At 39.9% G+C, this 22,751-nt stretch overlaps 2 protein-coding genes across 3 annotated transcripts in view; one reads left to right on the top strand and one right to left on the bottom strand.

Moving 5' to 3' along the window:
• The first annotated feature begins 669 nt into the window (after positions 1-669).
• cfap90 (cilia and flagella associated protein 90) lies at positions 670-4,187 on the top strand. The gene is made up of 3 exons (XM_005745480.2): positions 670-867; positions 1,317-1,433; positions 2,973-4,187. The coding sequence occupies exons 1-3, from the start codon at positions 751-753 to the stop codon at positions 3,150-3,152; spliced, it is 414 nt and encodes a 137-aa protein (XP_005745537.1). The 5' UTR covers positions 670-750; the 3' UTR covers positions 3,153-4,187.
• Positions 4,188-5,359: 1,172 nt separating this feature from the next.
• adcy2b (adenylate cyclase 2b (brain)) overlaps positions 5,360-22,751 on the bottom strand; it is a 76,187-nt gene continuing 58,795 nt past the window's right edge. For both annotated transcript variants that reach the window (XM_005745478.1, XM_005745479.1), the window contains exons 17-25: positions 17,522-17,641; positions 17,008-17,192; positions 12,918-13,002; positions 10,732-10,890; positions 8,274-8,420; positions 7,925-8,032; positions 6,603-6,717; positions 6,379-6,503; positions 5,360-6,289 (exon numbers count right to left, since the gene is read on the bottom strand). In XM_005745478.1, coding sequence (XP_005745535.1) covers positions 6,137-6,289; positions 6,379-6,503; positions 6,603-6,717; positions 7,925-8,032; positions 8,274-8,420; positions 10,732-10,890; positions 12,918-13,002; positions 17,008-17,192; positions 17,522-17,641 — 1,197 coding nt within the window. In that variant the 3' untranslated portion in view covers positions 5,360-6,136. The remainder of the gene's footprint in view (positions 6,290-6,378; positions 6,504-6,602; positions 6,718-7,924; positions 8,033-8,273; positions 8,421-10,731; positions 10,891-12,917; positions 13,003-17,007; positions 17,193-17,521; positions 17,642-22,751) is intronic.

The raw sequence follows: 22,751 nt of genomic DNA, 5'->3' as shown, positions 1-22,751 counted from the left end.
AAAACATGAAAAAACCCGAAACATGGTGAACTGACATGGATACCTGAAGATGCGACGTGACGAGCAGACGACCTGACAAGGAATGACTGAAAACTAAACTAAAACTAAACACAGAACACAGGAACACAGGACTTCTTCAAAATAAAACAGGTAACATAATGAGATGCAGACATGAGAACATGAACTTGACAACACAAGACACACAAACATGAAACACATGAAGGGCAAGGGAGACTTAACAGGGGTTAAAAACACAAGGGGAAACTAATAAGCAAATGAACTTAGCCTAATGAACTTAAACATACCATGAACATCAAAATAAACGAAAACTCAAACGCTGGGTCAAAAGACCCAGGATCGTGACATAGATAGTGAAAAAACCCAGACTTTTCTGTCATTTAATGTTTATCTATTACTTTGGTGTACTGTGAAGAATGTTGCAGAGGTATTTCTCATTAGGAAAAGCTGTAAACGTTATGAAAACACAGTTAGAATTCCAAAATGTGCGCCCTCCTTCATATTTTCCATGAAGTCCAGTGGGCGAGATTGGAGTCACTAACCTGATTTTTAGGTTTAACACACCTGATTTGAAAACACTTGATTTAAAACCTTCAGCAGCAAGAGACTCGGAAGTACACGAAACTCCAAAAGCATGTGAAGGCAGCACATCAAGTTGCTAGGTTGGTATCTTAGCAACCTCAGACGCCTGCGTCCTAAGACTGGACTTTTCTGGGGTTTTGAGCTAGAACGATGGACGTTTCACTCGAGGCAAAAACCAAACCGCTGGCTACACTGTCAGCCTTCAGCTACGTCACACCGCGAAGAAATGAGCCCAAACAAATGTCCTACTTTAACAACGAAGCGAAGGTAACACTGGTTAGCTAACAGAACCTAGCCAGTTATATTTATTACTGAGTGTTATTTAGGATAACGCTCAGTTATAGTTATAGTTATAGTTATAGTTTGTATCTAGTATAGATACAGTTATATTTTCAATTAACAATTAACAAAATCTCCAGTTAACAAAATGGGGAATATTAACGCGGGTTAATACATTAAATTGTACCTACTTAAAACTCCTTTCTTAATAAAGTTGCGTTGGTGCTTTTGAACTCCTTTTGAATTATAAACTATATAAAAACGGTTCACCACTCACCCTTTGTATATTTATACATGTATTATGTATTTGCTAGCACTCTTGCGTTCCCCTCTACTATTAACACCTACTTCTCATTGCCCAAAGTGACAAAAAAAAAGCATCTCCTTCCACAACAGGAAATACTTTGAATGCTGAACTCTTTCTTCTCCACATTTAGGTCTCAGATGTGTCCATGTATGACCGATTACACAACCATGTTGAGGGTTTTGATATGTGGCTCCCCCGGGATGACAGAAAACACTGGAAAGGAAGAGGACTTGACATAAATAAAGAGGTAATGGTCACGTAATGTAGTGCATACACCTCTTACGTACGCAGAAATACAGGGCATTTAACAAACATTATTTGCATTAAACAACTGCCGCAGACTCCAAGGACAAAAAATATGGAGTTAAAAATGAGAATAATAATTTAAAAATGTTTCATTTTTTTTCTCATTAGAACATGATGACAGTGTTCTATTTTTCTTCTTCTGTTTCCACTGAATGTAATTGTAAAAATATAGACCTACCAGAGCCAGAAGCACATACTGCCTGACCTTTCTGAAGTCAGAGGTTCCTGGTGTTAACAGAGCTATTGAAAAAGCCCACCCAGAGACACCTTAGTGCCCTCGATAATAATGAGCAGCATGTGTATTTCAGTTTTCCCAAAGACAACAGGGGATAGCTCATACAATTTTGGAGGGCAGCTTTCATTTCTGTCAGTGTGGGACGTAGCAATAAGAAAGAGACTAAATCGAATCTAATCAGAGGAGCAAACCACGATAGTTTCATTAAGTGCAAAAATACCTTTACTTCAACCGTCTTACTGATCAGAACAGTAGCAGGTTTAGTTATCGACCTGAAGCTGTACACTTCAAAGCAACAGATTCACTGGTCTGGTTTTGGGGTTTAAACAGTTAACAGTTAGTTGTTGTTATAGCATTGTTATCTAATGGACACACCCTAGATGTGATGTTTTTAATAGCAAAGAGCCACAATTTTACTTAATTTGCATCTTGTAATAAAAGGTGGAAATATAGCTGTATTATAGGAAATAGTTATATTGAGGTGATAAAGCTGTCCTGGTAGCAGCAGCTCAGAAATATGTTATACAAGGTGTTCAGCTGTATGTCCAGTGAGTGGTGAAGTGTGTGGTCACTAACCACAGCTACAGTCATTTTTTTCAATGAATTCTGTCTTAACTGATGGAGAAATCCATAAACTGTGTCTACAGCAGCTGATGGAGGAATCCATTAGCTACATCTGTAACAGCTCTGGCGTGCTGATTCAAACAGCAACAGGAATGATGAATCCTTTCAGCAAGTAATACGGACACGTTCCAACAGCTAGCAGTTCAGTATTCATGCCACAGACACATTCCTTCTGTGCAACGCCTCCACATTTCTTTTTACCTCTCAAATTAATGTCTCTGTTCACCTGAAAATCAGGTACAGTTACACTGTGGTCCTTATGAAATGTAAGACACAAAACCAGCTATGTGTGTAACAATTAGCAAGAAAAAAAATCAACTTCAGCAGGAGATAATGTTGTTAAAAAAAAGGCTGCCTGGTGCCAGAAAAAAAAGAACTAAATCTAAATGATCAGTGATGGGGTTATTTTATATGTATATGTATATGTGTGTGTGTGTGTGACATTACCTCAATGTAACTTTGTCATATGAACATAATTGCTGTGGAAACCTCCTGCTTCATGTTTCCCTAAACTTCCTCTTTTTAAAATATGCAACTTTGTGGAAAGAGAAGTCCAACACATGCATCACAGCTAGCGCAGCTTTAACACTTCTTCCATGTGGCCATGCTGCTCCCTTCCAGGAGAGGTCCAGAACTGTGCCGGTGCTGTCCTCGTCAGAGTATGGCCGTCGTCCCGCTCCCACACTCTACTTCACAGAGAGGCAGTATGCGCGTGTAGCCTGCATTAGATCTGAAATCTACATGAAAAATGGGATCTTATGGAGTGTGGAAGAAGGATACGGATCAGTGAGACCTTCTTAAAAGTCTGACGTATCAGTGCATGAAGGCGTTTTTTTCTCACTGTGGAAACTCTAATAATAAAAAATGTTGTGCTCTGTAGATTGTTTAGTAAAAGAATGCAAGTGTAAACATTTAACCCACTGACATAACTGTTGACTGTAGTAGCAAGACAGATTTTTATTCTTAATGACTAGAAAAGACCTTTATTTTCTACGAAAGTCCACCTACATTTTCTTCTTCAATCAGCATGAATATAATGTTTCAGTCGAGACTGAAGTGAATCATAACGTATTTCCCAGATTTAGTAGGTGAATTCTCTGTATGGCTCAAAGATTAGATTTCGTTTTCTGACTGCCTTCTTGTGTGATGTTTGTTTTTACACTCTGGGTGTCAGGAATAATGTGAATTTTTGTAATGGGATTTTGTATGGAGCAAATTTGAAAGGTTGAAGCCAGTGTTGGAGTAGCTGGCCAGTTTCTCTCAGGTACTGATCATTTGAACAACCCATTCTTTTTAAATTAGCTTCTACATCAGTGTACGCTGCACTCCCTGCATTTGATCAGTTTTTTTCTTACTGTTTTTTTTTAGTTCACCTCGCCTTACATAAATGCATTTTTTTTTACCTCACTAACCTCCTCGGTTCACTAAGTTCTCAGATTCTTTTTGTGTATAAATACTAAACCCACGCAACAGAGATCAGCCTCCTACACGATAAGATTATTTTTGAGTGCAGACAGCTCTCATTTGCTTCTGCCTTTGTACTGTGGCTGAAATAGAGCTCTTATTCTTAGAAACTTGACAAGATTTAAATGTATGTGGTGCTAGAACTGCAGTGATGTTAGGGAGCTGTTAGAGGAGTTGGTGTTTCAAGGTTACAGTGACAAGAAATACCCCGCCCCATAATATTTCCTGGTGTTAGTCCAATTTATGAAGTCCAAAGTCTATTAGCCATCTACCACAACTCTACCAGGCTCTTGTCCGTATTATGTCTTTTGTCCTGTCTGTCTCCCCCAACCTCAAACAGTCCATAGCTGCCCCTTTCTGAGCCTGGTTCTGCTGCATGTTTCTTCCCGTTAAAAGGAAGTTATTCCTTCCCACTGTCACCAAGTGCTTGTTCATAGGGAGTGGTCTGATTGTTGGGGTTTTCACTATTATTTTAGGGTCTTAACCTGGCAATACAGGCTGATACAAGTGTTGTGATTTAATGCAGTATAAATACAATTAAATTGAAATGAATTAAAATGAACTTCATGCTTTCATCTGTTGACAGTCTTTATGGACATGCTCACTTGCTTTTCCAGCAGCACTCAGCACACCTGCCCACAGCACTTAGAGTACTACCGAATGGTTTTACTGTCCATGTTATTACTGTACATGATTGACCAGTCAACTCACCTGATCTGTACCTCACACTGTGGTGTATTATTAAACTACTACAAAAGGAAGACAGGAAACAGACGAGGTGAAGGCTATGATCAAGAACATTTTAGCTGTGCCATAAGCCATAAGAGCGCTGCATTGATCCTGGAATTAATGATAAACGAGCCTCAACCAAGCACTGAGTGTAGAAATATATATATTTTTCAGAAGTTGGTCATTTCTATGTTGTAAAGCAGTTTTGATTTTCATCTATTGTGTATTGAATTTCTAAATCTCAGGAGCCATAAACCACAATGATATTTTCTAAAAGATTTAAAATCTTTGCAATCGTGAGCAATGAATATAGAGTATATGAACGGTTACCTTTTTATGAACCTGTACATATATTTATAGCAAAAGATGCTCAAAATAAACATGAACAGATGTTCAAATAATCACTATCAAGCTTGTAATGACATTGAGATTAGCTGTTGGTTATCAGGGTTTTGACTCTTGGCTCTGTGCCATGTCAAAGAGGTAAAAAGTTCCTAATATATGTAAGTTGAAACCTTCTGTTTATGAGGGGCAGCCAATCAAGAGAAAGCTAGCTTAAAGGAAGGTGGATGGCAGAGTGAAATACTGAGCTTCACCATAGCTCTGAGCAGGTAAACACTCTAAGGGTTATTTTGAACTGTGATTCAAGCAGCGTAAGACTAAAGATACAGAACTGGAAATGAGCATCACAACTTTAAAGCTAATGAAACTAATGAGCTACTGACTCCAGTGAATACTTCGTGTGTTTACAGTGTGACAGATCTTTTATCGTGCTCTTCTGTTTAGAGCACTAAACCAAAGACAGACAAAGGACGTCAGTTTATATACAAATGTTTAATGAATAACAAAAGAATGGCAGTGGACATTTACACACATGCGGTTGGTTTGGTTCCAGATGGATTATAAAAAAGAAACCTCTACTTTTGAGCCCGCGCCTGAGTCCACCTGCTCGAGTGGGACACAAACGCGGCTCTGTAGTTATAAATACAAATCACAGGTTCTGGCAAACTAACCATCACGCTGGCATTTTGTTGGCAACAATAGCTCTAAATGACAATAAACTATTGTAACATCCATTTGCAATAAAATGGAACAAACCGGCTCACATTGCCAACCAAGCGTAGATAGGGAAAAAACAAAAAACAAAAAACCACAGCTCGGCAGGCGGCTCAGTTTGCTCGAGTGTAAGGCTCTGAAGCACAGCAACACTGGCATGGGTAATTAGCTCCACACCGCTACTATTGTACAGACGGGTGACTGCGGTCCTTGAGAGCTGCACTAATTTAGCAAACCTCCCTTTGAGTCAGGCACTCCTTTAGACAGTCAAGTGACCCCTCAGAGTGAAGTCCTTGTTACACTTGAGATGTGAAAACCATCTTAAGTGCAGCCTTGAAGGACTGCGGCGGTGCACCTTGGCTCCAGCTTACACTGTGCTGCTAAGGACAAAAGTGGTTCTTTACAATCATCTATCCGTCGTGCTGCTGGCTTCTGGTAATGGGTTTTACTTAACAGAGAATGACAAATCACTTCTACGGCCACTTTGTGTGCGCAATTGTGTCGTCAAGTCTATTTGTTCGGTTAGCGTGGCGTGCTCAAGGCATCACGGTCCCTTGTGACAGAGATCTGGTCATCTCTGTGTGAACAAAGTAGGTCTTCAGCTCTCCTTTACCCTTCACATTGATGATGCCGCGACATGAACACATGTACCCTAATTTTGTTAAGATTTCACGTGTCTCCTCTGTTACCTGCACAGAAGGACGAGATGTGATTAAAAAAAAAAAAAATTCAATAAAATTTGGCAAGAAATACAAGAGTGCTTTGGAAGACATCCCACCTGTATTTTTCCCAGTAACCCAGTGGTTTCCATCCTACTGGCCACATTCACACTGTTTCCCCAGATGTCATACTGAGGCTTCTGGGCCCCAATTACTCCTGCAATCACTGGCCCATGGTTTATGCCTTACAAATAGACAAAGCAGTTAACATTTCAGAATGATTACACACCTTTATGTAAAGTGAAATCTGTGCCGTGTTCATGCTACGAGGAAGAGCTCTCACCGATCCGCAGTCTGAAGTCATTAAAAGAGTGCTTGTTGATGACATCCAGCTTCCCAACGAGAGCAAATGCAAACTCCACCATTGTGCCAATGTGCATGTACTGTCTGTCGTGTTCCTGAGGGTAATGAAGAGAAAACAGTCACAGGGGACACTAGTGCGAGATTGTGACTGTTTATGTTTTTAAAGTGATAGTAGCTTGGTTTTACACTGGGCAGTAAACGCTTTGGAGATGAAGTTTACAGCAGCACAGCTGGATAGCAACAGAAACAGGTTGCTAAGCCGGTTATGGTTGGGCCATAATAAAATGTTAAATTTATAGTTTATTACACCTAGCCAGCATTTCCTACATGAAAATACTTCCAAATCTCAATGCTCTTACAAGATGTTCCCCTTATTTGTTGTCGCATAGCTTAACTGAGTAATATTTCTGCCTCGCAAGGGTTAAGGCTTTTAATTTAATTGTTTAATTTAATAACTACGCACATCCCTAGTATCTGGGGAATACTTGTCTCTGTAACACCACAAAAAGGGGTTAGGAGTAAGCTAGTTTCCCAAACTTGCTGCTTAATGAGTTAATGCTAAAATCCTCAAAACCTTTTCATGCCCAGATGTAAGGCAAAGCGTTTAAAGAAGATAAATCCTGGTTCTCTACACAGAACAAATGATCTAGCCAGGGCTGTGACTGATCTGCTCTCATTCCATTTTCATTTAAAATACTGGAACAAAAACACTTGATTCAAAACAAAGCTAATCCCCCCATGTTATTTACTGATGTCATGTACAGTATTGTGTGATCAAGTGGTTTTTTTTTTTTAGCTTTACATGCTTCTTTATCTGAAATCAGCAAGCTGGAAACATTAAAAAGTGACAAAGTTGGCAACAGCTGATACAATCAGCCTGCAGCAGTCCAGCAAATCAGCCATCAAAGAGACGCCTGCTTCTGTCTGCCCCTGTGTGAAATCAGCTACGCATTGTTATAAAAATTACCAAGGATTCTGAGTGCAGAGCGCTCTTATCCCTGCAGACTACATTATGTGCTCTGCTAGAAGATGCAGGTGCAGCAACAGTGACTGGGGGTTTGGGTGGCTGGTGGGGGCTTTGCAAATGTCAATTAAACACATTTCCACCAATCAGGAAGGTTTTTTTTTCTTTTAAACAAAGCACAGTGCTGCCACATTTCTGAACGATGATCTAATTTGCTTACACTGATGTATTCAAAGTGCAGTAATGAATCACTGGTGCTTGAATGATATGCAGATTGTCTGGAGCAGCAGTAAACACTGTGTGGGTCTTTGTGAATGCAGACATGTGTAGAAACTTGCCTGTGCACAATCTGGTCCTGGCGTCACGTTGAGTCCAGTCGCAGCCATGTAGGTAGAACCGATGGTCTTAATCTTCTCCACTCCGCTGAATTTTGGCTTGGACAGCAGCTGCGGGTGCAGGAGGAAAAGAGCCCATTATATTACATCTACAAGAAGCAGGAAATAGCGGTGGCTTTCAGCCAAACGCTGGCATTTTCTTCTGCTTTCCCTGCTACTTTAGAGCATAATAACCAAGTGTGATTGCTTCTCAAAAAAAAGCAGCAGGGGAAGGTTATTTTTTTCTTTTTCGTTTTTTCGTTTTTCCATTGTGACTGAGACAGCAAGGATTATCAATATGAGAGGAGTTTACCTCATCAAAGTCTGCTATGATCTCGTTGAGAAGACGGAGACACTCCAGTCCCTCCTTATTGACATCAGACTCAGTATAAAACTCTTTGAAGTCTGGGATGGAGGCGAACATCACACACACCGACTCGTACGACTGATGATAAAGGTCCTGGTAACGAGCGAGAAGAAGATAACGGCTCTATGGGTTGTATTGATCTGGCACAGGTGAAGGAAATCTATGAGCTGAATAGCTCGTGCTGAACAATGACACCGACTCTTTAAATAAATACGAAGAAGCTTTAATCATGTCTGCGGGGGGACTCTGGGTGTTTGCAGGAGCAAAATAGTAACAGCGTTCATTACAAGACAGACAGAAGTAAGAGCAGAGCAACTGAGGTGAAACACGGGAACGGAAAGTATGTTAAGCAAGTAGGCCACGTCTAATACAGCGTCTGTGGAAAGAGTGAAATAACAGAAATCAAAAGGGAATGTGTTTATTAAACTCCACTGGGAAAGAAAATGATTTGAACAATATGTGACAGATAAGGAATATCATTATAAAGGATATGTGTTAACAGCACATATAAAATATGCAGTTTTTATCATGTATTTTTCAGTCAGTACCACGATAGTCAAAAGAAGATTATTTCCATCTGCACTGATTTATGCTTGGTGGTGTGTGCTATTCTGGTAGATTATCATGAAGATGCCAACCACGAAACAGAGGAAACATTAGTGACGACAGATATGACCCTAATTAAGTCAAATATAGCATTAGGAGGTAATTTATTTTATTTCTGATATTTTTTTGATTTATTGATTAGCATTCAAATATCTCAGTGAATACAGAATAAAGATTACCACAAAGCAAGAAAGCGCGAGACAAGGGTAGACAAAGGTATTGGCTGAAGCATATGCTTATTACGCCAACCCTTTTAACAAAAGATCATTTAGCATGCAGCTCCTGTACACAGGGCTCGAAGCAAAGCTTAAAACAAAGCAAAAACAAACAAACAAACAAACAAACAAAAACTTTCCACCTTAGATAAGTAACTACATCAAAGCAAAACAACCAAGAGTTCCAGTATTATTATTTTTGCTCTTTTCATTCTTGATTTATAGATTTTTCTAATACTTTATTTTTAAACTTGTTTTTAAACAAGGAAAATGAACTCCGCCTTTTTAAATCCCTGTCATAACTATTCCACAGGTTAACTCCTCTAACAGAAACACATCTCTGCTTTATGTTTGTCCCAGGTGGAGGTGGGTAATCAGGTGGAGGTGGGTTGCAAAGTGGCTTGCAGGTGCACAGCATTGGTGGGAAGACTATGACAGCGTAGACCTCATTCACAGAGGATTAGAGACCAACCACTGGTTGCTGGGAGAAAATATAACCTTCCTGACCAGTTGGCAAGTGGTTGCTGGCTGTCACAGGTTGATATCGGTCACAATGTGGTGCTGCACTGAAAACCTCCTTGCGATGACTTCTGTTGCCAGCAGATTGCCATCATCACCTCTAGCTTGTATGGAAGATGCCAACTTGTTTGCAAAAAAACTACTGAAACTTAAAAAAGTGGAATGCAAAATGGGAACAAGGAATGTTCACCTTCAGAGTAAAAGTTGCATCTTACTGCTGCAAGGTTTAGGTGAACAGTTCCCATTTCCATATATTAGCCGTGGCCAGTTTCACATAGCGACAGCCAGAAACCTTCCACAACTACCCACCAACCGACTGGGCAATACTTAGTTTTCCCTAGCAACAAGTGTTTCCCAAACAGTCTCTGACTGGTCTCTAGGCCTGTGAGATGGGGGCCTATGTGAAATTTGCACATTGGGTCTTTAGAAGGGTATCAGCTGTATCTATGGTGATGGGGCTGACATCAGGATCAACGTATCTTCTGGGATAACGGCTGAGCTACCTGAACTACCTCTTTACACAATTAGTTTGATATTTTGTATTTTTCTGCATGGTATATATGAAATAAAAACAACTATATTAGCTTAAGCAAGAAGATTTAAAACAGCGGGAAACAGGTTCTTTTCTAAGTACTAAATCTCATTTCAGTACTTAATATTTCTGGGAAGCCAGTGTTTTTTGGCCCAATTCAGTAATTTCCTGGGGAAACTGCTGATTTCAGAACATAACACTCACAATGTGCTATTCTTTACTCTTTTCTTTTCCTTTTTTGATTAAAGCCTTTCACCTCCTGAAAAAAGGGTCGGGAAAAAAACAAATGACGCAGGGATGTTACTCGAGGTGAAAAGATGGGTGCATTAAATCTCATTCTCATTTATTGAGTCATAACTCATTCGAGTCTCAGCACACAGTAATGTGTATCCTAATTTTAGGTTCACTGCTGGTTATTGTAATTAAATGTCCATAAATCTGCTAAAAAACTGCGGAAGGCTTTACCTTCTATAGTACTAGTGCTAACAATGGGTACACTTGAACAGGAATGCATAACAATACAACACTCTACCTCATTTTTCCAGTTTCTCCCCAGGAAGTGTTCAGCCACGTGAGCTGGTAGCACGTTCTCCAGCAGAACCCGGTTGAGGTTCTCCATGGTTTCGATCTCCTCACACTCCCTCTTGAACTTATCCCTCCACAGGAAGTCTAACCTACAGTAATATTCATTCTGTTACAGGAGGACACAGAGTAAAGAGACACCAGCGTCATTCACACCCAGCACTCTCTCAGTAGAAACTTGAACCAAAAACAGGGGAAAAAAACAACTAATACACAGAGAAGAAAGCGAATTTTAAATTAGAGTTAATTGCAAATATTCATTTTTTATAACACAAGTCTAATCACAGACAGGATGCTGTAAAAACATCTTCCATATATTCGTCCACGATATGGGAGCATTTCTCAGCGACCGGCTGCCCGTATCCCATTCTAATCATCGCCACTGAACGGAAACTTCATAGGCTATCTCGAGCAACCTAACCGACTGAAACTAAAGGGCATGCTTGGTATTCATAGAAAATTAAAGCTCCAATAATACAACAATGAAACAATGCGTGAAGCTCCGCTATGATGGCTCAAGGAAATCGAGAACAGACAGGGCTGTTTTGCATAAAAGATAGCCACTGCTTTTTTTGTTTTTTCTGCTCTTTGCTTATTCAAGCTTGAGGTAGTTTTGAACCGTCTAAATATGTCAGGAAGATTCATATAGGGAGGTCAAAACATCCCAGGAGTGTGTGTGTGTGCATCAGGCAGCATCCCCTGAACGCACCATCATTATGCTCTCATGTATGTGAACGCTGCAGGCTTCTTGTGGGCTGGCCCCTACGGTGTGTTTGCGTGTGCGTGGGAGCATTTTTAGTGTCCTTCGAGATGTACTTCATGTGTGTGGTTCGTAGTCTGGATGATGTATGTGTGCACTAAATAAGTTTCCCCTGAGATTAAAGTATGGTGCCTATTTAGAAGACTAACAGTGAGGGCCTATACAGCTCTGCGCTGAGATCTTGCGCTATAGTGTTGATAGCCTGAGGCTGAAATGCAAATACAGAGGAGCTTCTTGCCCTCTGAGGACAGCAAGTCTGAACCACTTGTCACGGCGAGTGAGAAGAGCCGTGTGAAAAAAGGAAAAAGAGAAGAACTGTGACACCACTTGTTCGTGCGCATGTATATATGCGCCTATGCACAGTATGAGTATGTGCAGTTTTGTGGCACAATAAATTCCAGTACCTCTTTTAGGCTGAAAAAGTAGGCCGAAAGAAGTAGAGCTCATATCAGATGCTGTTTAGAAACCAGCTAAAAAGCCTGTAAATGAGTTTTGCTCCATTGCGCAGCTGTTCTTCAGGGATGAATTACAGATGCCTTGTTTACAGTAACCTGCTTTCCCCTCTCTTTGACTAAATGCCTGGGAAAAGCCTCATTAGAGCTAAAGATGAAGAATTTGTAAGGCAAATTTCTTAATAGCAGCCTAAAGCATATACAGCCAACTCCAGTGGAAAATGTGGGCAATACCACTCGAAAGACCTTTTGACCTGTTTTACAAATGATATTTCTCAATAACCCAAAAGCATTGTTAGAAAAAAATAAACCCAATTACCTCATGATCTGTATGTGACAAAGAGTTTCACTCAGCAAAGTTGTGTTTCCATAACAAAGTCCCCCCTCTTTTCTGCTGAGAGTGACCCAGAATGAGAACAACACAGGGAGCTAGTTTGGACCAACTGTGCCTCTCAGAGGAGCCCCAGTTTGGGTACTAAAGCTCTTGTGGCTGTCCTTCTGTCCCGAACATCAGCTTTGAGGTCAGAGATGATGGATGGTATACCTCACAAAAAAAAAAAAAGATAAAACACAAACACCCAATGTGTGTCAGATGAGTTTGGGTCTTATGAAGTGAGGATGGTGGGCACAGAGGAGATGGAGGCAGTGGGCCAAACTGGCAGATCTAATGCTCCAAAGATATTTTGATCTTTCTTTATAATGAGCCAAGTCCTCCAACACTGTTTAACTGTCTTTCATCTGTTCCAGAATAATTTCTACAAAGTCATAAAAGTCGTTCCAGAACGACCGGGGCTAAATTTCCCAAAAACATCTCTGCTCCACTGAGTCAGTCGCTGATTCTGCGATTGTGCTGAATGACCTGAAAAGAATCGTAGCGTTCAAAGGGAAAAAATTACACGAGACCACTTTGAGGAAGCTGCTCACCTGCCTGGCTAAGACCAGTAGCGTAATGAAGAAGATGAACAGAGATACAGAACCCATGGTCTTTAGATCCTTCAGGACTCCCGGTCTGTAAGGAGAGGAAAATGCTATAACAACATTCAGCATTTTATTCTGAAAATTCAAAAGCTTAATGCTCTCACACACAAACTGTGGTTTACATTATTCCATCACACACACACTCCATCCTACTGCTGGAAACAGCTACTGGTAAACCAGGTTTGTGCATGAATCCACATGAAAGCCCATAAAATGCAATTTTTCCTCCTGCTTCAGTAACATTTGGTAAAAGTATGGATACCGACTTTTATTTTAGAAATCACTGAGCCCCTTTTAAACTAAGGCCATAAATAAATAAGTTTTAACATATATACATAAACAGTATATTGCCAAATGTATTAAGTCATCTGCCTTCATATGAATTTGAATGACATCCCATTCTTCATTCATAGTTTAAGATGATGTCAGCCCACCCTTGTAGCTATAATGGCTTCCACTCTTTTCGGAATGCTTTCCTAAAGGTTTTAGGAGTGTGTCTATGGGATTTTTTGACCACTTCCTGAAGTGCATTTGTGAGGTCGGACGCTGATATTGGACCTTGGTCCTGGCTCAAAGACTCCGCTCTAATTCTACCCAAAGATGTTCTGTCAGGTTGAGGTCAGGGCTCTGTGCAGGCCGGTCAAGTACATCCACAACAAACTCGCTCATCTCTGTTGTGTTGTAACAGGAAGCGGCCAGCTCCAAACCATTTCAAGAGTTTCTTTCATAGAACTAAGGGTCCCAGTCCAACTCCTGAAAAACGAACCCCCACCATAATCCCTTTTCCAGCAAACTTTACGCTTTATGCCGTTTTCCTGGCAACCGCCAAACCCACTGGATATCCAGATGAAGAAGTGCGATTCGTCAATCTGGAGAACATGTCTTTACTGCTCTAGAGCCCCGTGGCAGTGTGCTTTACACCACTGCATCCGACACTTTGCATTGCACTTGGAGGTGTAAGGCTTGGATGCAGCTGCTCGGCCATGGAAGCCTATTCCTTGAAACTCTCTATGCACTGTTCTTGATCAAATCTGAAGCCCATTTGGAGGTCTGTAGCAATTGGCTCTGCAGAAAGTTGGGGACTTCTCTGGACTATGCACCTCAGCATCTATTGACCCGAATCTGATTTTACGTGGCATATCACTTCATAGCTGAGTTACTGTTGTTCCCACTCACTTCCACTTTGTTATAATCCCACTAACAGTTGACTGTGGAATACTTAGTAGTGCGGAAATTTCACGACTGCTTAGGTGGCATCCTATCAATGTACCACACCGGCAACACATTCTTTCACAAATGTTTGCAGGAGCATTTTTTCCCTTGCTTTTATATAATTGTGGCCATAGAAGTGATTTAGATAGGTGGTGAGTGAATACCTTTGGCAATATTGGCCTAGACACAGGGTTTGTGACATTGCTTCATCTGTGTCTATGATACAACATGCATCTGTATGTTAATGTTCCTCACAGCTTCATTCAAACGTACCAACAGCAGAGACAGAGAGAAAACACTTGTCGCACTTGTGGAAATGAGTATTCTCAGCATCAGCTCTAGTTACGTGTAACCACACTTTTCAGCGTGTAGTTTTCTCTGCTATTGTCACTAAGTAAAGTGGCAAAGTGAGTGTGTTTGTGTGTCGCTGGGTGCTAAGGTGCTGCTGCAGCTGCCTAGTTGTTAGATGAATGTGCAAATCTTACTGGAAATAATAAAAGCTGATCAGACATTTGCAGATCTTTCACAGAAAAGTGCACAGGGTGCTTAAGTCACGAAGCTGACACATTCAGATGCTGTCAAGGACTGTATGTCTGAGAGAGGACTGACTGACTGACTGCTAGGTTTGGCCTTTTCTTTGTAACTGTTTGCTGTACGGCTTCTCTCACATCGATGTGGAGGGATTTTAGTCCACTCTTCTTTACAGTGTTGCTTCATTTCATTAAAATCTGCAGACATTCATTTATGCACAGCTCTTTTAAGATCTTACTATTTACTACTTCAGTCAGGTTGAGGTCTGGACTGACTGGGCCATCGCAGCACTGTGATTCTTTTCTTTTTGCTGCTTGTCTTAAGATAATTGTCCTGCATCACTCAGTTTGGGCTAAGCTTCAGCTGTCAGTAAGATGGTCTTACCTTTGTCTCTAGAATACTTGATATTACTTGAGTTGATACGCTTTTTGTTTTGGTTAAGAAACAGTAATTCGATTGAGTTTTATTTTTTTAAGACTCTAGTTTTGAAGAAACAGAAAAGAATTTGGGAAACAATTAGCCCCCAAAAAATCAGTGTCCACAGTTTTTATAAATTGGCATAACTATGAACAAGCACTGCTAGATTCTTCTCTTTTGTATCTATTCGTTTTTTGAAAACTTCCCTTATTATCCCATTTGAACCTTGTGTAAATTTTCACCAGTAGATTGTGGTCAGCCTAATTCTGTTTTTACTGCCCCTCCTAATTTAAGTTCATAATCCTAGTAATGGTAGATGATAAAGGACAAACACATTTTAGTTAGCCAAAAGAGAGAAAAAACATTAAGGTTAGACTGAAACCCATAGCAGTCATGGCTATGGGGTCCAGAAAACAGATGAGGTCAATTAAACATTATGCATTTATATTTGGACCCCTGGCTGTGGTTCATCTGTAGGAAGTGTACTCAGACAGCAAAGTGACTCTTGACCTCTAAGTTTTTCCCTATTGAGTCAGCTGTTTACCTCAGCTGTCAGTGTTGGGTGAGAAACATCCACTTTTTATATTCTGGAGGAAGCTGTAAAACTTTGTGAAGGGACTCTGAAACGAACGAGTTGATGAGTCAGCGAAGCTCACTTTTGACTGAGTTGTTGAGGATACCCCGATCTTTTCTATTCATAACTTCTGCTGTTTTTGCTTTTGTTAGCTGCTGTTGGATGTCTAATCTGTTGACAATAGGTAACTGTGACAACTTGAGGAATAAATGAGCATGTTTATGCAAATGCTCATGTGTTAGAGCCTTGACTTTGGTTCAGGAGGTCAGGCTTGAGGTTAGGAACAAGATGACATTTTATCAATACTGCTTGTCTCTTTCTTTTTTTGGTAAAGGGGACCCTTTCTCCGATGATAAAATACAGGTATAATATTTCATGTCTGCAGTTTAAAAGGGCAGGCATGAATTGAAATGTGCCTCCACAGCATGCCCAGGCCTAAAACTTCCCTTCTCCTCCCCTTTCTTCTCCTAACGTACTTTGTATGTGGCTGATGTGTAGTCATATAATTAAAATCTATTTGGTCAGAAGGGAGATATCCTTCCTGGCCACTGTATTTAAAAACGGCAGAAAGCCTGCAACCACTCCTCTATATTTTTAATACATCAACTATAAATGTATCAACTTACTTCAATGATTCGTAGCTGTAGCTTCTAGCTCAACAGCCTGTGGATATGTAATCCTGTGCCTGTTATAACACAGACAGTACAACTAAAGTTCTCCTTCAAGATACTAAAGTGGAAATTATTATTTGTCAGCTCTGGTCTGTTTCTTTTTTGTTTTTCCACTTCATTGCTATTCTTATTTACTTGCCTCCGTGCTCTGGCAAAAGCAGTATTGTCTTCATGCTAATAACAGCTGAGGTGAAGAAGACAAACAAAAGGAGAAATATGAGCTTGAGAAAAAAACTTTTTCTTTCCGCAGTCTCTCTAGGTGCCCTGGAAACTTTTTGCATAATGGGATTTTGTCAGCAGTGAGACTCTAGCTGTCAGTCAAAAGTGAATTGAGCTCCATCAACACAAACTGCTGCCATTCATCATCCCCATCTCCAGGGGTTACACTTGATCGACAGTCACATGGGATATCGCTGCCTCAGCATCAGTCTTCCCCCGTGGTCCAGTCTCATTAGTCATTTTAATAAGCTCTTTTCTACTGATGTGAGCAGGCTGCAGGGTCAGCGTGATGGAGGGTTTCAAACAGATAATATTAACCTAAAGTTGGCCTAAAAATGATTTCATCATTTCCTAAATAATGAAGCAGAAAGGATGTGTGGAGGAAGAAGGGAGAACGAGTGCATGCAGGTACCTGTCTGGTTTATCTGTGCGGTATAAGGCTTTGTTAAATCCATCCAGTAGAGTTGCATGTGTCTGCAGGATGATGATGTTGTAGATTACCACGGCGACCAGCATCACCACCATCTTCAGCTCGTAGTTGATCCTCAAGAACACGGAGCATGACACCAAGCCCAGTATACAGCAGTAGATAAAGTACTGAAAGAGAGTAAAGGAACATCAACAACAGACGACCCAATATGGCATGTGCTGTGTGACTGATAAGTTATATTGCATACTTTGATAAAAATGTGGGATACTTTTAGTTTTGTGAGGCCTAAATGCTGCCTTAAAGGGAGCACAACTAAAACAGCTCGTTTCTGATAGACAATGAACTGAGGGGCTGCAAGAAAAGATACAGAGCTGGACACGAACACAACACAACACAGAGACACAGATGTCTCATTTTTCTTGTTTAGATGTCATTTTAGATGGCCGCAGTACTTTCTCTGCAGGTCATGTTGCTGACCTCTCACTGCTGTACTTACTGGCAGGTAAAACTTGTTTTTGCCTGTGTTGTCCACCATGTAGTCCAGCTGGCTGTTATTGGTTAGATTCACAGTTGGCAGGATGTCATCCACAGGTCCTCCAGGATCCTCCACAAAAAACTAACAAAACCAAAAGAGATCCAAGCAGAATACACAGAAAATAAAACATGTCAGGCGTTGACATTTCGTCAATGTCATTGTCAATACAAATCCATATAAAAATATCAATCAACAAATACATCAGTTTTTTTCTAAATTAGTTTCTGTCAGTCACATCACATGGGTCTCTAGCCTTTCTAAAGCTCTTTCCAAGGTTTTCTTTGGTCACTGGCTGCTTTTTCACTCCAGTCCGGTGCCAGACCATTTTCAGAGGGATGTGTTTGAGCACTTAACACTGACCAGTGAATCACTCAAGCATAAAAACGTGCCAAACTCAAGAAATGAAGCTCTATTTTCTCTACACATAACTGACAACTGAGCAAAGAACCAATTTAATTTGTATCTTTAGGCACTATGTTTTTAGCAGCCTGTCACAAAAACACATAATTTGTTCCCATTACTTTAGCTGAATCTATGAATATGGCAATGCCAAAGGTTACACACATTTTGACAGGAATGAAATAGCATTTTACCACGAAAAAGGTGATTCCAAAAAAAGATACTGATGACAACTTTGATTGCTATTTGAAGCTATTCATTTTTAAAGAAACTCTCTTATGATGAGAAATAGAACCAAGCCCACAAACCTGATTATGATTATAAATGGATTAGATTACTGTAACTTGAAGTAAGCTACATTTTTAACCAAAGATCTGTGTAATACTTTGCTATGGTATGACACCTGCATACCTCAACATCATGCACGAATTGAGTCCAGAGATGCACAAAAATAAGACTATTAGTTTATGACAGTTCCTTTAGAAAATAAAGGCAAAGCCTCCAGTTTCATAAGTATATGTGAACATATCTGATGTATGAGCATCACATTCTGAAACATCTCCATTCTTCGTTATAGGCGTGAATCTGGATCAGTTCCAAGAGTTAATCTCTAATTCGGTGAAACATTGTAGCCTTGGGAGTGAATTTCCTGTTTCCATCATTGAACAGAAGTCATTCTAAGAGAAACATTTAAAGCATTTGAAATATTCTTTTACACTTTGGCAGCAAAATTCTTTAAAGATTTCACCTTTATCGTTATTGTATAACATACATGTGTAATGCGCATATTCTGTGACACATTTCACACTGACAGCGTGTCTATTTAACATTTGAAAGAAATCCCCCATTTAATCACCATAAGCAGGGACTCTCATGCTTGACCTGGACAACATATTGTATGGAAAACCACAACGCTAAAAAAAATACAACCATCGCTTTTGGGAGAAAAACCTCAGCAGTGGTACAATTGACCTCCACAGCTGCTGTGGTGTAATCAAGTGGGTAAAAATAGAATAGAAACAGTAAATAATGAATGTGTATTTTTGATCTTGTGTATTTCTTCTACAATTTTCAAAGGAACAGCAGCTGACTGACACAGGCTGAATGCACTAACTAAAGGGAAATTCCTGAAATAGTCCAGTTTTGTGTGGAACAGTACAAACCCAGATTTTAATGACGGTCCCTGTTTTTTTGCAGAAAGTGTGCATCAGTGATATAAAACAGCAAGTTTTTTGTGTGTGCCACGGGAACTGTACTCTTGCTCTCTAATTACTCACATTGCCTGCAGCTACATGACATTTAGCTGCCAGGAGTTGAAGGTTTCAGGTGTAATTTGGGGGAGAAAAAGCTATTCTTCACAGACTTTGTTTTATGTTATTTTTATTTCTTTGTGCATTACTCCTGTGTGGGTTGTTTTGGGCCATCGTAACAGTGTGAAAGGCTCACGTGTATATATATATTTGTGTACTCACATTTTAATGTTTGTGTACAGTGATGTGAAAAAGTCTTGCGAAACCCCAGTTTCTTAATGTTTTGCTAGGAAACTTTATTGAGACATGTGCAAACATACATGGAAATGAAGCTCATGGGTAAGTTCAATAAGGAAGATCTGTGATCAGTCATCTGCCTGCTTTCATTGGTCTTCGGCTGCTTTTCTGTTGACATTATGTACCGCGTTCCCACGCTGTCAATCTAAATAATGACATCATTACTCTATTCCAATCATCTTCTCGCCTGCCTACTTTGAGCCTATCAGCCTCCACTTTGTGTTCAGACTTTCTTTCTCTGAGACTTTCTTCACCACCACTAGTGTCTAGACTCTGGGAGGTCCTGTCCTAAATCCTATCACCGTTGGGATTCTGTTCTAACATGATGGGTTGGAGTCTAATTACTAAATACATTAATTTCTATCTCAATACATCATGTCAAATTCTTCCAAGTGATCTCTCTGTTATTGAAATACAGGTTATAGTTTAGACAAAAGTCTAACAAGCTTATTGACATGAGTTGTGGATCAGGACCCTGAATGCAGACTTAGCATAGGCAGGTGAGATGGAAATTAAAGCATACCTTTATTGAATGGCAGCTGAAACAGTCTAAAAATAAAGGGTAACAAATTTAGGGGAAGAAAGGAGAGCAGGAACAGAACTAACTGAAAATGCTTAAGAAGGGAAAACCAAACTAAAAGTGACTGAAAATATTACAAGTGTAAATAACAGGATCTAAGGCAGACTGGACACACCCTGCGAGGGGTAAAGAGATTTACTGATAAAAGAGAAAGGCCTGATTGGGCTCATATGCACACACAGTAGGGAATAATGGGAACTAGAGGCAGCTGTAGGGAACACACAGGTGCAGACAAACGGGGGAAACAAGACTCGGGGAAAGAAAACTGAACAGCCACATGAGACAGAGTACCAAAATAACACAGGAAATGACCAAACATGAGAACACCTAACACAGACGGAGACTTAACAATAAGAAAACACGAGGACATACAAGGACTGGACTGAAAGGGAGTGAAAAAGCATCCAGTGTTCAAAGAAAAATGTCAAAGATTTACAGTAAAGTCTTATTCCTTGGAAGGAAACCTCAGAGAGTGCCAACCTCTGCCACGCTCTGGGCAGTATTTACTTTTAAGGGAATAGTGCTGCCTTTTGTGCATACTCATTTTGTTTTCGTTGTCCCTTCTAAACATAATTTAAGACATTTGTAGTGCAGTAAAAACACATTTTTGGGTCAACTTGAAAGAATGGCTGGTGTGACATGTAAAAGTGAGGTCAGAGGTCAAACGTGACATGATATTTGGATGCAGACTTTAATGCATTACTTTAATGGAATAATTCCCATAATGAGTATCGTATCCTAAATGTTGCCAACACAAACAAAGGCAGAAGAGTTTTAATCACAGTTTTAAAAATTAAAGGCATTTTATCAAAGTTTGGCCTTATATGACCTTGAAGACGAGGTCAAAGGTTCAAAGTGATGTGATATTTAGAATCCCCACATATTCACATTCCCTATATGCCCATATGTTGTCAATACAAACAATGGCAGTAAGAAACATAGTTTTAAATAGCTCTGTATCGTATTATTATAACTCTGACCTTCGGATCAATCTATTGACCTTGAAGAAGAGGTTTGTGATCAAATGTGACATGATATTTAAGATACCATATTGTAAGATACTTTAGATATGTTGATCAATTGTTCAATTTTCAACCACTAAATCGTTAAGTTGACCTTGAAGACCTTGGTGGGGGATGACTTTGGGTTGGCTTATGTTTATGTTACGCACGATTGTCTTTCAGGAATGACCATTAAGGTTCAGTTTATGCTCTGTGGGCACCATTTCCCTCTTCGAAACAATCTGGGTATTCATAGAATCCATTATGTCGACCACATGATCAGGTTTACCAGTTTCCTTAAAACACCTTTCCACAGGAAGGGCATTAACCTTTTCTAAGTCATCATTTCAAAACCTCTGATTGCTCTTAGAGAAGTATTCCTGTTTCTCCCACTTATAAGTTTTAAACTTCCATTGATCTACTTGCCTTTTAAGGTGTAAGGACATTTTTCTGACCTTTGATTTTGAGACAAGACTTGTATCTGGATTACTGAAGAAAATTCAATGTAGTTATAAAGTTCCCCAAAAGCTTCATTTATAAAAACACACACTGGTAAACGTCAGTTGTAGAAAGTGGTTAAAATTATTGTTACTATTAAGAAGGTTTGATTGCAACCCCGTGGCAACTGTTTTTCTGCTGTTCTGTCTGCAGCACTGATTTATTTCAACTTGACATAGTCTGCAGTGCACAAAAAACAACATAAAAATGTTAACCTCTGACCTCAAGGTCAGGAAATCTTGTAAATGCGATAACTTGAGAACGAGGCGACATAGGAGTTTCAAACTAGGTACATCTACTAGGAGGCTGAGTTGAAGTCACCGGTGAGACTTGTGAGATTCCCGGGCTTCGTCTTTGCCTGTTTTTGTTTTGTTGTTTTTGTTTGTGCTGCGTCACATTTCTGTGATAAATAAGTGGCTGCTGCCCTAAAAAACAAAGGAATGCTTGACAGGGGCAGAGGCAGTAACTTGGGGGGGGGGGGCTTAGCTAACGGTCAGCATGTTGTCTCCACGGGGGAACCTAAAGAAACTATTTTAGTAACGGAGATGATTTCTTCTTTTGTCACAAGGATGCTGAAATGTGAACGAGATGACAAAAACTTTGTGTACATAATACCGATTTCATGTAACATTTGGCATTAATCATCTTTATAAGCTATGTTTTTCTTTTTTTAAATGTATTATTGTTATTTTCCTCTAATGAAATGCCTTTTTTTTCTTTTCTATTTTTTGAAAATTCAAAATTCACCAAATGGCCAAAGTGTGAAATACTGATATACATTGTACATAAAGAAAAATACGAGAGCAAATAATGAACACGGAGGCGATCGGAAGCGCTCACAGTTGGCAGTTAAGTTGATGCTGAATTTAACTTAGCAATTATCTATGCATTCTTTTGATCTCAAGAAATGGAAAGTCATGAAAAGCCTTGCATGCTCTGGGATGGCTGAGAGAGAGAGAGAGAGAGAGAGAGAGACTGTATGTATTGAACAGAAATATTTTTTATTTTATTTATTCTATTTTATAAAAGGTATATACTGATTTTTTATTAGTTGGGGTAAGTAAAGTCTCATGGCTGTCATCGTCTCAGTCCCCGGTTAAGTCACAACGCTACAACAAGCTCCGCTTTGCAGAACACAGCAGGTTATGGCCTATATCTTCACCTTG

This window comes from Pundamilia nyererei, unplaced genomic scaffold, assembly GCF_000239375.1.
Source record: "Pundamilia nyererei isolate P.nyererei 1_Seehausen unplaced genomic scaffold, PunNye1.0 scaffold00159, whole genome shotgun sequence".
In the NCBI taxonomy this organism is placed as follows: domain Eukaryota; kingdom Metazoa; phylum Chordata; class Actinopteri; order Cichliformes; family Cichlidae; genus Pundamilia; species Pundamilia nyererei.
This window is presented reverse-complemented; position numbering and strand designations above follow the sequence as displayed.

Bases quoted from the DNA above. Each gene is read 5' to 3' on its own strand.
- cfap90 (XM_005745480.2), top strand. From the start codon at position 751: ATGGACGTTTCACTCGAGGCAAAAACCAAACCGCTGGCTACACTGTCA. The intron at 868-1,316 runs GTAACACTGGTT...CTCCACATTTAG, and splicing joins ACTTTAACAACGAAGCGAAG to GTCTCAGATGTGTCCATGTA. The intron at 1,434-2,972 runs GTAATGGTCACG...GCTCCCTTCCAG, and splicing joins GACTTGACATAAATAAAGAG to GAGAGGTCCAGAACTGTGCC.